Source organism: Lolium rigidum, chromosome 4 (genome assembly GCF_022539505.1).
Source record: "Lolium rigidum isolate FL_2022 chromosome 4, APGP_CSIRO_Lrig_0.1, whole genome shotgun sequence".
Lineage (NCBI taxonomy): Eukaryota > Viridiplantae > Streptophyta > Magnoliopsida > Poales > Poaceae > Lolium > Lolium rigidum.
Genome location: NC_061511.1, coordinates 191,950,227 through 191,964,731, shown reverse-complemented (window position 1 = coordinate 191,964,731; position 14,505 = coordinate 191,950,227). Strand labels below are relative to the sequence as shown.

The 14,505-nt window shown below is 42.3% G+C and overlaps 1 protein-coding gene across 1 annotated transcript; it reads left to right on the top strand.

Moving 5' to 3' along the window:
* Positions 1-584: 584 nt before the first annotated feature.
* Positions 585-6,357, top strand: LOC124648899 (beta-glucosidase 22-like). Its single transcript, XM_047188583.1, has 12 exons — positions 585-666; positions 780-843; positions 3,302-3,360; positions 3,732-3,807; positions 3,896-3,967; positions 4,050-4,194; positions 4,281-4,652; positions 4,765-4,985; positions 5,071-5,099; positions 5,192-5,294; positions 5,615-5,705; positions 5,872-6,357. Exons 3-12 carry the CDS (start codon positions 3,307-3,309, stop codon positions 6,101-6,103), a joined length of 1,395 nt encoding a protein of 464 aa, XP_047044539.1. The 5' UTR covers positions 585-666; positions 780-843; positions 3,302-3,306; the 3' UTR covers positions 6,104-6,357.
* The last annotated feature ends 8,148 nt before the right edge of the window (positions 6,358-14,505 follow it).

Sequence of the window (14,505 nt, the reverse complement as noted above, 5' to 3'; positions counted from 1 at the left end):
TCCAGAAATTAATGATAATTAATTAATTTATGGTATGAAATTAATTCGTGAAGGGAAGACAAATGGTACAACGCTTAAAATAGTCATCCCTTATTTTCTAAGGGATCATCTCTTAGTTAAAGAAAGACGACCTTCTCTTTCTTATTTCTCTCTCCTTCAACTAAGCAAAAATTCTATGTAGCATCTCTAAGAGAAGATTGACGTCATTCCATTGTACATGCCCTAAGAATTCACTGTTGATCTCCATAATTCATACCCGAGAGTTCCCTTGTTTGGCATTTCCGAATCCCAGTTCATTCTCCAGCCGGCCGTGCAATGCAACCTCTATCTTTGGCCGTGCGTACCCCGAGCAACACCGCCTCTTTCGTGGTTACCAAACCAAAAACAACAACGTGTCGCTATCAGCCTATCACCTGTCGTTCGTCGCCACCTACGAACTCATAAATAAGGCGTTGGGCCAGCACCGCATAGCCCGTAGGATCGACAGAGTGTCACATTTCTGGGAGACGGAGAGAGATGAGGGCCGTGGAGCTGTTGCTGGTCCTGCTGCTCTCCGTCGCGCCATGGCGAGGCGGCGGCGGTCCGGCGACGGCTCGTGCTCTCAGCTACACCAGGGCGGACTTTCCCCAGGACTTCGTCTTCGGGGCCGGCACGTCGGCCTACCAGGTACACTACTTGCCTATTCCGCTCAGCCGGGTAAGCCTTTTTGGGGAGTCCGATTAAGGTTTTTTCTCTTCTTTCGTCGATTTGAGGATTCACTTCTTGTTCGGTGCTTGTAGTACGAAGGGGCGACGGATGAGGACGGAAGAAGCCCAAGCATCTGGGACACTTTTACTCATGCAGGTAATGATGATAATCTCATTATGCACCTATGAGCAACTTTAGTATACTACATCCATATCGGTTTATTCGGATAATATGCACTTCGAGAAAAACTTTAATCATTAACTCGATTAACAAAATAAACAAGTATATTGGATATATGCAACAAAAAGCTAAATCATTGGATTCATATTTAAAAGAAGTTTTCAATAGTAGTATAATTTTTGTGGCACATATATCATATTTTGTTAACCAAATTAAGGATTAAAGTTTTGTCTCAAAATGCATATTACCCTAATAAACGGGTATGGAGGAAGTAAAGAATACCAATATGGGTATATGGAGGCAGTAAAGAATATCAATATATATGACTTTAAACAGTATAATCATTGTGATACTAAATTGGTACCATACATGCTGTTATCATTTTCCTATAAATTTATAAAATATTTGACTTAAGACAAGAGCTAGAAGTAGTACACTTATTCGAGGACGGAGAAAATATGTAGGAGTAGCTTCAATTCCCTAGCTAGCTTAATCTGGAAGATCGATCGGCACCATTTTTTTAGATGACGGTCACTCGGTCAGTAGTCACTTGGGGATGGAGGGAGTATTGGGGCACAGCCGCAGTATGTTTCCGGTTTATGTGTTTTGTTTGCCATAACATCCGGAAGAGACAAAGACAATATTTTTTCTCTGACAATATCAAAGATCATTGAGCTAAGATTTATTTTGTAGTAGAAATAGTTAATTACACATTTTACAAACCGGGAAAAAAATCCGCATGCGCGTTCCATAATCGATAGTTTGACACCAAGTTTTTATCAACGACATGTGTTAGTCCGATCCGCGCTCATGGCTATGTGCGTGTGGTTTCGATCACGTACCAGATGAGGCATGATGAGTGATGACATGGTAACAATTTATCAAATGACCGAGGAATACAAAATTCAATCCGTATTTACTCATCTATCGTATCCTTTTGTTCTTTACTTACCTGAAACACATGTCAAACTAGTTGGTATTTGGAAGAGAACAGGGCAAGTTCTCCAAAACCCTCTGTCCATGACCTTGCTCAATTTTTGGCAATGGCCTTCCCGCGGAAAAAGAGAGTCAGATTTCTGGAATTCCTAAAAATACCAAGCTACACACCATCTATGAGCAACTTTATATCATTGACCTATGAGCAACTTTATGATACTACCTCCATACCGGTTTATTAAGACCGTTTATTAGGTTAGTATGTACTTTCATAAAAAAATTGATCATTAACTCGGTAAATGATATAATTTTTGTGGCCTAACCAAAATAAACTTTAAAGTTTTGTCTCGAAATGGATATTACCCCAATATATATGAGATTAAATCGGTAGAATCATTGTGATACTAAATTGGTACCATAAACGTTGTTATTGTTTTCCTATAAATTTATAAAAATATTTGATTTAAGACAAGAGCTAGAAGTAGTGCACTTATTCGAGGACGGTGGAAATATGTAGGAGTAGCTTCAATTCCGTAGCTAGCTTAATATGGAAGATCGATCGGCACCATTTTTTTTAGATGACGGACACTTGATTAGTGCACTTACTGATGTGCGGTTTTAGTACTACTATGTACGAGGAGGAGGAGGTTAGCCTGGATAGGCAGGTGGTGCCTCAGAAGGACACGTTTCGATACTTGGGGTCAATCCTGCACAAGGATAGGGATATTGATGAAGATGTGAATCACCAGATCAAAGCCGGATGGATGAAGTGGCGCCAAGCTTCTGGCATTCTTTGGGATAAGAGAGGGACACAAAAGTTAAAAGGCAAGTTCTATAGAACGGCGGTTCGACCCGCAATGTTGTATGGCGCTGAGTGTTGGCCGATTAAAAGTTGACATGTTCAACAGTTAGGTGTGGAGAGATGCACATGTTGAGATGGATGTGTGGCCACACAAGAAGGACCGAGTCCGGAATAATGATATACGAGATAGAGTTGGGTAGCACCGATTGCAGAAAAGTTTGTCCAACATCGTCTAAAATGGTTTGGGCATATTCAGCGCAGGCCTCGAGAAGCTCCGGTGCATAGTGGACAGCTAAAGTGCTGATAATGTCAAGAGAGGACGGGTAGGCCAAACTTAACGTGGAAGGAGTCCGTAAAAAAAGATCTGAAGGACTGAAGTATCATCAAAGAACTAGTCATAGAAAGAGCCGCGTGGAAGCTTGCTATCCGTGCCAAAACCATGAGTTGGTTACGAGATCTTATGGTTTCACCTCTAGCCTACCCTAACCTATTTGAGAATAAAGATTTTATTGTTGTTGTTGTTGTTGGCCATCCGGTAAAAAAAGTCGATTTCTGCAATTCCTAAAAATACCAAGTTGTGCACGACCCTCCAGTCCTCATATATCCCGCGCAGTCATGCACTCGGCACAAAACTACTAACTTGCACTGGGAGTATACGGAACTGACACTATCTTCTTGATCTGACCGTGACTGCAGGGAAAATGCCAGACAAGAGCACCGGCGATTTGGCCGCAGACGGCTACCACAGATACAAGGTCTGCAAAATATTCCGTCAGAACTTCACTAGGCTAGCTAGCGTACAAACAAAATTAGAGTCATCTCTCTTGAAACCTTCAGATCGACAGCGATACGTTACGCTTGTTTCTGTATCTTATCGTTCTTGTTGGAACTCATGTGGGCGTCATTTTCAACGTTTCCTGTTGACAAATGGAAACATACGGCTACACATCCTCCGTCAGAACATGTGCAGACATATATCAGAAAATACTGAAAAGTGTGCACACCAGAAAATTTTAATTTGACCATTTATGCATGTAGTAATAGTATCCGGATTTTAATGTGAAAATTACGAGTTTCAGTAAGTTCTTCGCTTAACTTGTGGGATATATATATTGGCATTTTTCAGGAGGATGTGGAGTTGATGAGCGAGACTGGCCTGGAGGCCTACCGGTTCTCCATTTCTTGGTCTAGGCTCATTCCAAGTAAGAACACACAAGTTGCACCTTTTCTGGAATACTTATCATCCTTGCAAGACCTCCCTGAATGATGAGTTTTTCTTCATGAGAACAGGAGGAAGAGGACCCGTCAATCCCAAGGGGCTGGAGTATTACAACAACCTGATAAACGAGCTAACAAAACGAGGTATATAACAAAGGTTCATTAGAATTGAACCTTTAGTGTAACATCACAAGTTCAGAAATCTAATGGCACAAAATCATGTCAGAATATTCGGAACAGTCTTTCTCATGCTCAGATGGTTATGCCGTCCAACCTTATGCAGGAATCCAGATACATGTGACTCTGTACCACCTCGATTTCCCTCAGATCCTGGAAGACGAGTACCATGGCTGGCTGAGCCCCAGGGTCGTGTAAGATCTTAACTGGATTCGGCTGCGCAGATTCTGAATTTTCTGAGAACATTCTGAAACTTTTGCGGTGCGTAATGGTGTTTCAGGGATGACTTCACGGCGTTCGCGGATACGTGCTTCCGGGAGTTCGGCGACCGGGTGCAGCACTGGACCACCATGGACGAGCCCAACGTGATCTCCGTCGCCGCCTACGACAGCGGCGCCTTCCCACCGTGCCGCTGCTCGGCGCCCTTCGGGATCAACTGCACGACGGGGGACTCCACCGCGGAGCCCTACACCGTGGCACATAACTCCATCCTCGCTCACGCCTCCGCCGTCAGGCTCTACAAGGAAAAGTACCAGGCCACGCAGAAGGGCGTCGTCGGCATGAACGTCTACAGCTTCTGGAACTACCCCTTCTCCTCTAGCCCTGCCGACATCGCCGCCACCCAGAGATCGCTGGACTTCATGATCGGCTGGTGAGATGATCGCCACGGCTATATATTTCTAGTAAATGCAATGGGGTCGATTATGCGTGTGTTTCTGAAGGTGAATTGTCATGACATGTTTTGGTCTCGTCTTTTTGTACAGGATCTTGGACCCCTTGGTGTATGGAGACTATCCTGAGATCATGAAGAAGAAAGCTGGATCACGGCTTCCATCATTCACAAAAGAACAGTCGGAGCTAATCCGTGGAGCCATCGATTTCGTCGGTATAAACCACTACACGTCGGTGTACGTGAGCGACAGGAAGAGCAGCGCCGACACCAGCCTCCGGGACTACAATGCCGATATGTCGGCCACCTTCAGAAGTAAGCAAAGTTCAAAGTATCTGGTAAAAATGACAAATTCGGTTATCTCGTGTAACTTGTATCGTTTGCTTGTTTTGTGTTTCAGAGTCAAGGAATGATAGTGGTACTGGTCAGGTATTTTTTGTTAGTCTTTTTTATCTGATTTTACCTTTTTCTTCCTGGGGGAATTTAGCCAATCAAAATTTACCTTCTGACTCTTGGTACAGTTTATCCCTATCAACATGCCGAATGATCCGGAAGGGCTGCAGTGTATGCTCAAGTACCTCACGGACAGATACCCGAGCATTCCTATCTACGTGCAAGAAAATGGCAAGTCTCTGTCAATTTTCTGCCTACAATGTTCTTCACTGTCGACATGCATATTGTCGCAGATTATGCACATTGCAGTTTATGCTCTTTATGATCCTTCACAAGTACCTAGAATATAATTCAGTAATGAAATTCTATTTCTACACAAATGAAAGCAATTTTTTTTTTGCGAGTAATGCTAGTAAATTCTTCATGAACTGAGAGACTAGTTTGCTACTTGATCACTTCAGTTTCTCTGTGTCAAGTCAAACATGAATTTTATTGGGTGTTTCCGCCGACCTATATGAACTTTCTTATTCTTCCACTGTATCATATGTTAGGCTATGGACAGCTCTTGGTCGACTCGGTTAATGATCATAACAGAGTGGAGTACTTGAGTGGCTACATCGGCAGCACGCTGGCTGCACTCAGGTGAGTGTTGTTCTTTACTTTTTTTTCAAACAAAGCAAAAAACTTTCCATCGCTGAAGATGAATATTTTGGCTCAACTCAGCCATAATGTCAATCCTAATTAAGCAACATCACTACTAAAAGTTCAGCAATTTGGTTCAAAAGAACACTTAAAATCGTTATCGCAGGAACGGAGCCAACGTAAAGGGCTACTTTGTTTGGTCATTCATGGATGTGTTCGAGCTACTAGCGGGCAATTATTTGCGATACGGACTGCACTACATCGACTTTCAGGATCCTGGGCTGGCAAGGCAGCCAAAGCTCTCTGCCAAGTGGTACTCCAAGTTCTTGAGGAGTGAAATCGGGATAAACTTAGAGAACATGGTTAGTCCCAATGCAAGGTCACATGCTCAGGAATGAGGTTAACTAGCACTCTAGCAGTGCATAGAAATCAGGTTGGAGTGGCTACAAAAACAAGCAAAAGATCAGACCGTTGCTTATAGCTTTTCTTGTTCATTTTACAAAGAATATTTGTTCGTCTTTCTTGATCATGGCTCACCATCTTACTTGATCGTGGCTCACCATCAGGTGTTTCTTTGATGAGCAATAGGTTATAGGTGTATACTGTTCTTGTTGTCATGACCCATTACACCAACCTAGGTAATCAGAGATAAATAAAGAAATACATACTCTATAAATAATCATGTGATTGCAAAAGGATTGTTGGTATAAGGACACAAAGGGCCAGACATCTTTGAAATAGAAAGCAAAAAAAATACACTATTTTGTACTAGTCAGGTAGTTCCGAGAGTGTGTTCTCTGGTAGTACCGAGAGCAATTGTTGTTCTGGAAGCACCGAGCAAAAGCGTCCATAACTAACTATAACTAGAGCTAACCGCCCCCCCCCCCACACACACACAAAAAAAAAAAAACCCTAGAAATTTGACGGTCAGATCTAAGGAAATCCTTCTAAAAAATGGTTTGAAAAGGATTTGAAAGGGGGATTTGACCTTTAATTTCAACAATCTGGCCGGAGGAACTGAAGAATGACGACCTGGTCGTTATTTGCGCTAACTTCCCGGAGCAATGGTTATGGCTGGCAACGATGATGGTGGGAGGATCCCATGGGCGGGGATATGGCCGACTTGGAATCGGCAGAGCAAAGTTCAATATGGGGTGTTATCGCAGGGTGTTCAAGATAGTACTACCTAGTATTGAACTTTGGCATTGCCTGGTTATACGGGGTGAGGAAATCTCATAATTTCCAACAGCACTCTTAAACAAATTTTTAAAAAGCCAGGGCTGATGTAGGAAAACCTCAAATGTAGTCCGGTTTTCTTTTTCTTTTTTTTAACTTCAAAACTTTTGATTTTAAAATTTCAGAAAATTTCGAAAAAAGCATGTAGACGCAGAGGATGTTGAAATTCATCGGTGTGTAAATTTTCAGATTGAAATACATCATATATTACCCTCAGTAAAAATAAAAAAGTCTCACAAAATACTAAAATCTAGATTGTAGTGTACTATTCACCAATGCTGAAACAAGATTTGTTATTTTTGCTGAGCCCAAAATACAACATATTTCAATCTAAAAATTTACACACTTGAAGATAACAATATTATCTACATCAAAGAATTTGTTTTGAATTTTTTAACATGTTTGAAATGAAATTTTCATAGGTTCAAAAAATGTCCTACATGTTGCCCGAGCTACAAAAGTCCATTCTCGGCTGACGTCGCATAACGTTGTCAAAGCTTGAAAACGTTTGTTGAAGCTAAGCTTGAATTTTAGTACCGAGCAGAGATGTTAGGGGTACTAGAAGGAACATAAAGTTTTTTCAAGTTAAGAGCTTGTCCCGAAATTCTAAGCAAAAACTAAATCTTGGATATTTATTATGAATTTGGAGGAGTAGAAGTTTTAAGACATCAGTACAAATGCCCTTTGGTTTAGATTGAATAGATCTTGGGGTAAGCTTCAACATAGATGAGGTCTAAAAGGTTTTACTAAGATTCTTCGTCCTATGGGTCTAACATCCAATAAAACAAAGCAACAATGTAGATGGAATCGAACAGAAAGAGATGGAGATCATGCCTTTGTTTTGGTGGTGACCTTTATCACTTTGTGCGAAGTATACTATCTAGAACCACGTGTTCAAGAATGAAGAGCTCAAACGGATTTTTGTATAAAGAAAATATATTAATATCAAGAAGATATCAATTACCAGCATAATGTCAAGAACTAGTTGAGACATCAAGGATACAGACAACCAAAAAGGAAAAATAAAAAAGGATCACGCCACAAAGATCAATCACTCGCCATGGCTCGACCCAAACTATCAGCACAACACCCGTGACTACAAGAGAGGTTCTACAAAACCGACGTCTTCAAAAAAGGAACATTGCACAAGCGTCGTCATTGCCCAATCATAGACTGTAGGTTTTCACTCAATAAAAGATCTGAACTCTCCAAACAATATCTTCAACAAGGCCACTGTCAGTTACAAATAATTAAGGTAGGACCTTGGGTTTTCACCATGAATATCGAGTCCCGGCACTCAAAGAGCACCACCAAAACTGAAGTCCCTGAATGATACCTCCACCACCAAAGCCCTCTGATGTAATGTACCAATCACTATGTGTTGGCGTTATGACGAATAGGATGTACCATGGTAGATGCTTAACCTAGCAAACCCGCGTGGCCCACTTTGGTGGTGAAGACTTCAAGGTAGCCGGACGGCCCAGTTGCTAGAAGATGGAGGCCCAAGCCGACTAAGGAAAGTCCAAGCCGGATTCCAGAAGGTTCGGGAAGGAATACTTGTAGTGTAAGTCATGGAATACTTGCCGACATAGACTAGGATTCCATAGCGGGTTAGGTGTTTTGTAATAGCCCAGGATTTGAGACGTTTGCGGGGTAGAATTAGAAAAGGGATGTGCATTGCATCGCAAAACTAGGGAAAATTTCGTGCTTAATTGCATAAAACCTAAGAGGGAACAAGTTTCTCTCTCGACACCAGCTAGGTTTAGGGTTTCGAGAGTGCGACAAACTTGGACATGATCTCTTTTGAATTAGGGTTTTGGAAAGGAGGGAAAACATTTGCATTTCACACTTTAAGTTGTGTGATTGAATTTGAACTAAGTTTGAAATGAAATTCAAACTCGAACAACACATAAAATATAAAGACATTTAACAATTCAAATAATAATATTATATTGGATAATATAAATAAGAAAAGAAGATGAATATATCACGGTAAGCTCATTAGAGAAAACTTGAACTTTATTGATCATCACACATAAGATACATTGTCTTTACAATTTTCAAATGGAATAGTTATTACATAACTCATTCAGAAAATTATAAAATAAAAAGGAATTAATACAAAAAGGAAAGTTACATGAATCTATAACTAAAGCCCTAACTAGTGATCATTGTCTTGACCATGATGAAGCCCTGGAAGGTTTGATCTTATTCCAAACCTGCCCAACAAGAAACACAAACCACCACATTATACCAAGTGGCTTGGTAGGTTAGTAAAAATGGAAATTTGGGGATAAGCTTGCACAGGCCGGAGCTGATCCACAGCTCCACAAGTCCCAACGGTGAGCAGTACAAGCAGCTCACAAGGATGAGTGCATGCTCACCAACACACACAGACAGGAGGAGTCACAAAATTGGCACAGGCCATGCTGTCGACCAAGGAGGCCATCACAAGGATGATATAAAATCTTTTCAGCCACAAACCCTAGCCATTCATCGACACAAGCACCAGTAGGGTAAGAACAGCAAGAACACCACAGTATCCAAACCATCTAGCATCTATTCCACCAAGAACAAATAGTTGTTGATCAAGAAATGGAGTAGAAGCTCACAGTTGATCACAGGCCAGGGGAGGAGAAGGACAAGCACAACATCAATATCACATAGCTGAAGCAAAACCTCTAAAGCAACAAAAATCTAGGAGCTGGAGTGAGGTATACCACAAATTCATGAGCAAGCACTGGTTTTGCTCATAATACAAAGCATGTGCATTACACACACAAGCCATAGGGTAAGGTTACCCTGTTTGTGTCATCATTTGGTACTAAACCATATGATGCTGGCAAAATAAGGGAGAGGCCAATAGAAATCAATCCTAGGGGACACAGGTTAAGCCAAGTGAATCACCACTAAATCAACCAAATGAATCCAGCAAGGATTTTATCTAGAGCTAGCCTAACCAAACTCACCTAGAAACATATAGTTAGCTAAACCATTAGATAAATAGACATTTCTATGTCTATTTGATTTCAACATCAAAAATATTGGAATCAAATGAATAACCACCAATATTATTGCACAGAAGCATCCAAAAGGGTAGGTGTTGACACACGATTTTGCCTTAAAAAAGTGAAAATTTAAGATGGCCTCAAATGAAAAAATGATAGATACTAAAGTTGTGCGTCTCGCCGAGACAAGCAATTTTGCTTTTTGAATCATCGCAATCCGAGCTAGTATGCAATTTCAGGAGCCAAAATACAGCTGAAACCTGAATTACCGAGTCTCGGGCGCTCGACCATAGAGACCTCTAAGGTCAGGCGCGAACCAAGGCTGGGGCTGAGACAGAAAGTCGGAATTGATATTTTTTCTTGCGACCTCATTTAAGCGATCAAGATGAGCTCGGATGAAAAAGTTGTCAACATGAAAGTTCTTCGTTTTTTCGAGACGAACAACTTTGTTGTTTACGAGATTTTGATCCGAGATCGTTTGCTGCCTCAAAAATGGTGTAGAAGGTGCAGGAAGGTTTCTGACCGAATAGTTACGGAAATCTCAGGTTTACTTGTTTGAGTTGGACTCTAATTAGGGTTTGTGACGTGACGGCCGATTGAACAACAACACACAATCACAAAACCAATCTACAAACATATCTCGTTCTAGTTTCTGCTTTCGTTCATCGGTGTTCTTCGTATTGGAGAGCTTCGATCCACGAAGTCCTAGGGGCGGGCGAACCGACCTAGGGCAGCCCATCACCGCCGTGCGTCCAAACGGTGTCTCTCCCGGGCGTGTGGGGTTTCGGGTTCTCAAAAGAGCCCGCCGGATTGTTCTGCGTATCGCGCTTCCGGCGAGCCTCCTCCGGTGACGTGTCCTGCGTATCGCGCTCGACACCAGAGGTACACGGTGACGTGTTCGTGTGCGAACACACTTTTTGGCGACTCCGCTGGGGAAGATCATCATGTCGGGAGGCAAGATTCCTCAGCCCGCTGAGATTAGCGCCGAAAACATCATCAGACCTAGCTTCGATGATCTTTCGGCGGAACAACGTGGAGCTTATGAGGCGCTGAAGAAACAGCGTCAAGAGAAACGACAAGAGGAGTTTATGGCTCAGCAGAAGAAGAGGGAAGAGGAAGATATGGAGGCATACCTTGCACACTTCAAGAAGGAGCGCCAAGGCGGTACTATCCAGCTTGGCGAAATCAATCTTCCGCCAGTACTCGGTGAATCAGCCGAGTCTTCTGTAAGTAAAAGCCTTTTTACTCCTAGTCAACTAGCTGAAATCCAGGGTCTTGTTAATTGTGGCAATGAGCAAGTTTATAATGTACTTTTAGAGATGGATTCAACAAGAAAAAATATACCTCCACCTAAACCATCGGCGTCATATGTGCCGATTGATTCATCTCATATCCAAGGTGCCCAACTCGTAACTGCGCCAGAGTATCGTACACCAATTAGAAGCATCCCTTATTCGGCTACACTGTCGAATTCAGGTGTTCGTTTTTCGAATAGCGGCGCAGTGCCAAACATTGGTTCAGCACCTGTAGCCAACCCTCCATTAGTAAGACCATCTACACTTGAAGAAACATTAGCCAAGTTCGGGGAAGATTTAGATCAGAGCTTCTTTGAAAAATATGGGGTTAAAGCAGCTAGTCGTGTATATCATAAACCCTACCCTGAATATTTTGATGCTTTGTCATATCCCCAAGGTTACAAAGTTCCTGATTTTTCCAAATTTAATGGGGTAGATAGCAAGACTACTTGGGAACACGTTAGTCAATATTTAGCCCAACTTGGAGAAGCTGGCAATAGTGATCCTTTAAAAGTGCGCTTGTTTCCCTTATCTTTGACTGGCACAGCTTTTTCATGGTTTTCTGCTTTACCTTATGGTTCTATTAATACTTGGTATCATTTAGAAAAGAAATTTCATGAGCATTTTTATAGTGGTGATAATGAGCTTAAGTTGTCACATCTTACATCGGTTAAGCAAAAGCATGATGAATCGGTCACCGATTACGTCAAGAGGTTTAGGGATACTAAGAATCGATGTTATAGTTTAGTGATAACTGAGAGAGACATGGCAGATTTGGTGCTCAATGGTTTAAGAACTCACATTAGAGAGAGAATTGATGGCTATGAGTTTTTAAATGTTAGCCAAGTTTTGCAAAGAGCTTTGGCTCAGGAAAGCAAAAGCAAAGAAACAAAAGACATGCATAGGTCTAAACCTGATCGTCCTCGCATAAACACAGTTGAGTACAATAGTGAAAATTCAGACGATGAAGGTGATATTTATGCTGCTGAATTTGTTTGGCCCTCAAAGGCAAAACCTTATACTTGTGATGCTCTTAAGCCGATTCGCAAGAATCGTGAAGATGAATTAACATTTAGTTTCGATGTAGCCAAATGCGATAGAATATTTGATGCTATGTTGAAGGATAAATACATTCGATTATCTCACACCTTACCACCGTTTGAAGAGTTAAAACGGCGTGCTTATTGCAAATACCACAATTCTTTTTCTCATGCTACTAATGATTGCAATGTGTTTCGACGACAGATACAATCGGCTATCAATGATGGACGATTAAGTTTTGCTGACATGCAAATTGACAAGCAGTCATTCCCAATGAATACTTTGGAGCTGCAAGGGAAAAAAGTCTTAATTCGGCCAGAGGAGGCCGGATCCGCTAACAAAAATAATGTTGTTGTTGGTGAGCCCAGGAACAGCAGGGATGGCAACAAAGACTTGGGAAGAGAGATTGTTCTTGGCAAGCAGCCCAATGGCAAGGAGACGCTGAAGATCACCATAAAAAATCCTACACTCGGGGGGCAATCACAAGTGCAAAGGGGTGTTCGTGCCAAGTTTATTAAGCCCAAGAGTCCAGAAGTTGGCAAGTGGAAAACTAATGAGATTAAGGTGCCCCACAAGCGAATAAAGCCAACCTTTGATATGTTGTTGTCTAAATATGCAAACCAAGCGGCCGGTTCCAACACAAACCGGTCATCACATGTGAAGCGCCCAAGATCACCTCCAAGAGAGAGGTCTCCATGACACGCAAGGCCGTATGGGCAATGGGCACCAGGACCATGGATGGCGCCACCCCCATACGCACCATATTATTTCAATGGAGGATGGATGCAGCCCCCAATGGCACCTTGTGCTTTTCATCCAGGGTGGGCAACACCGAGAAAATCTGTGCGTGATAGGATTACCAGGCCTGTTCGAGACCGTTTGAGTTACAATACTAATCGGTCATCGCAGAAATCTACAAGAGATGATGAAATGAAGTGGCGTCCTAAATCCCCATGTGCTGAAATTTCAGAGAGTAGTGATACGTCTCCGACGTATCTATAATTTCTGATGTTCCATGCTTGTTTTATGACAATACCTACATGTTTTGTTCACACTTTATATCGTTTTTATGCATTTTCCGGAACTAACCTATTGACGAGATGCCGAAGTGCCGGTTCTCGTTTTCTCGTTGTTTTTGGTTTCAGAAATCCTAGTAAGGAAATATTCTCGGAATTGGACGAAATCAACGCCCGTAGTCTTAAAATCCCACGAAGCTTCCGAACACCCGAGAGCCACCGAGGAGGGCCCCGTGGGCCCCGGATGATAGGACGGCGCGGCCGGGGGTGGGCCGCGCCCCTACTCGTGTCGTCGCCTCGTCGACCTTCCGACTCCGCCTCTTCGCCTATATAAAGGTCCCTGACCTAAATCTTCGATACGGAAAAGCCACAGTACGAGAAACCTTCCAGAGCCGCCGCCATCGCGAAGCCAAGATCTAGGGGATAGGAGTCTCTGTTCCGGCACGCCGCCAGGACGGGGAAGTGCCCCCGGAAGGCTTCTCCATCGACACTGCTGCCATCTCCACCGCCATCTTCATCAACGCTGTTGTCTCCATGATGAGGAGGGAGTAGTTCTCCATCGAGGCTAAGGGCTGTACCGGTAGCTATGTGGTTAATCTCTCTCCTATGTACTTCAATACAATAATCTCATGAGCTGTCTTACATGACTGAGATTCATATGAGTTTTGTATCACTATTCATCTATGTGCTACTCTAGTGATGTTATTAAAATAGTCTATTCCTCCTGCATGGTGTAATGGTGACAGTGTGTGCATCGTGTAGTACTTGGCGTAGGTTATGATTGTGATCTCTTGTAGATTATGAAGTTAACTATTGCTATGATAGTATTGATGTGATCTATGCCTCCTTTCATAGTGTGAAGGTGACAGTGTGCATGCTATGTTAGTACTTGGTTTAGTTGTGTTGATCTATCATGCACTCTAAGGTTATTTAAACATGAATATCGGATATTGTGGAGCTTGTTAACTCCGGCATTGAGGGTTCGTGTAATCCTACACAATTAGTGGTGTTCATCATCCAACAAGAGAGTGTAGAGTATAGCATTTATCTATTCTGTTATGTGATCAATGTTGAGAGTGTCCACTAGTGAAAGTATAATCCCTAGGCCTTGTTCCTAAATACTGCTATCGCTGCTTGTTTACTGTTCTACTGCATCTGTACTGTCTGCAATATTACCACCATCATCCACACGCCAGTTGTAGCA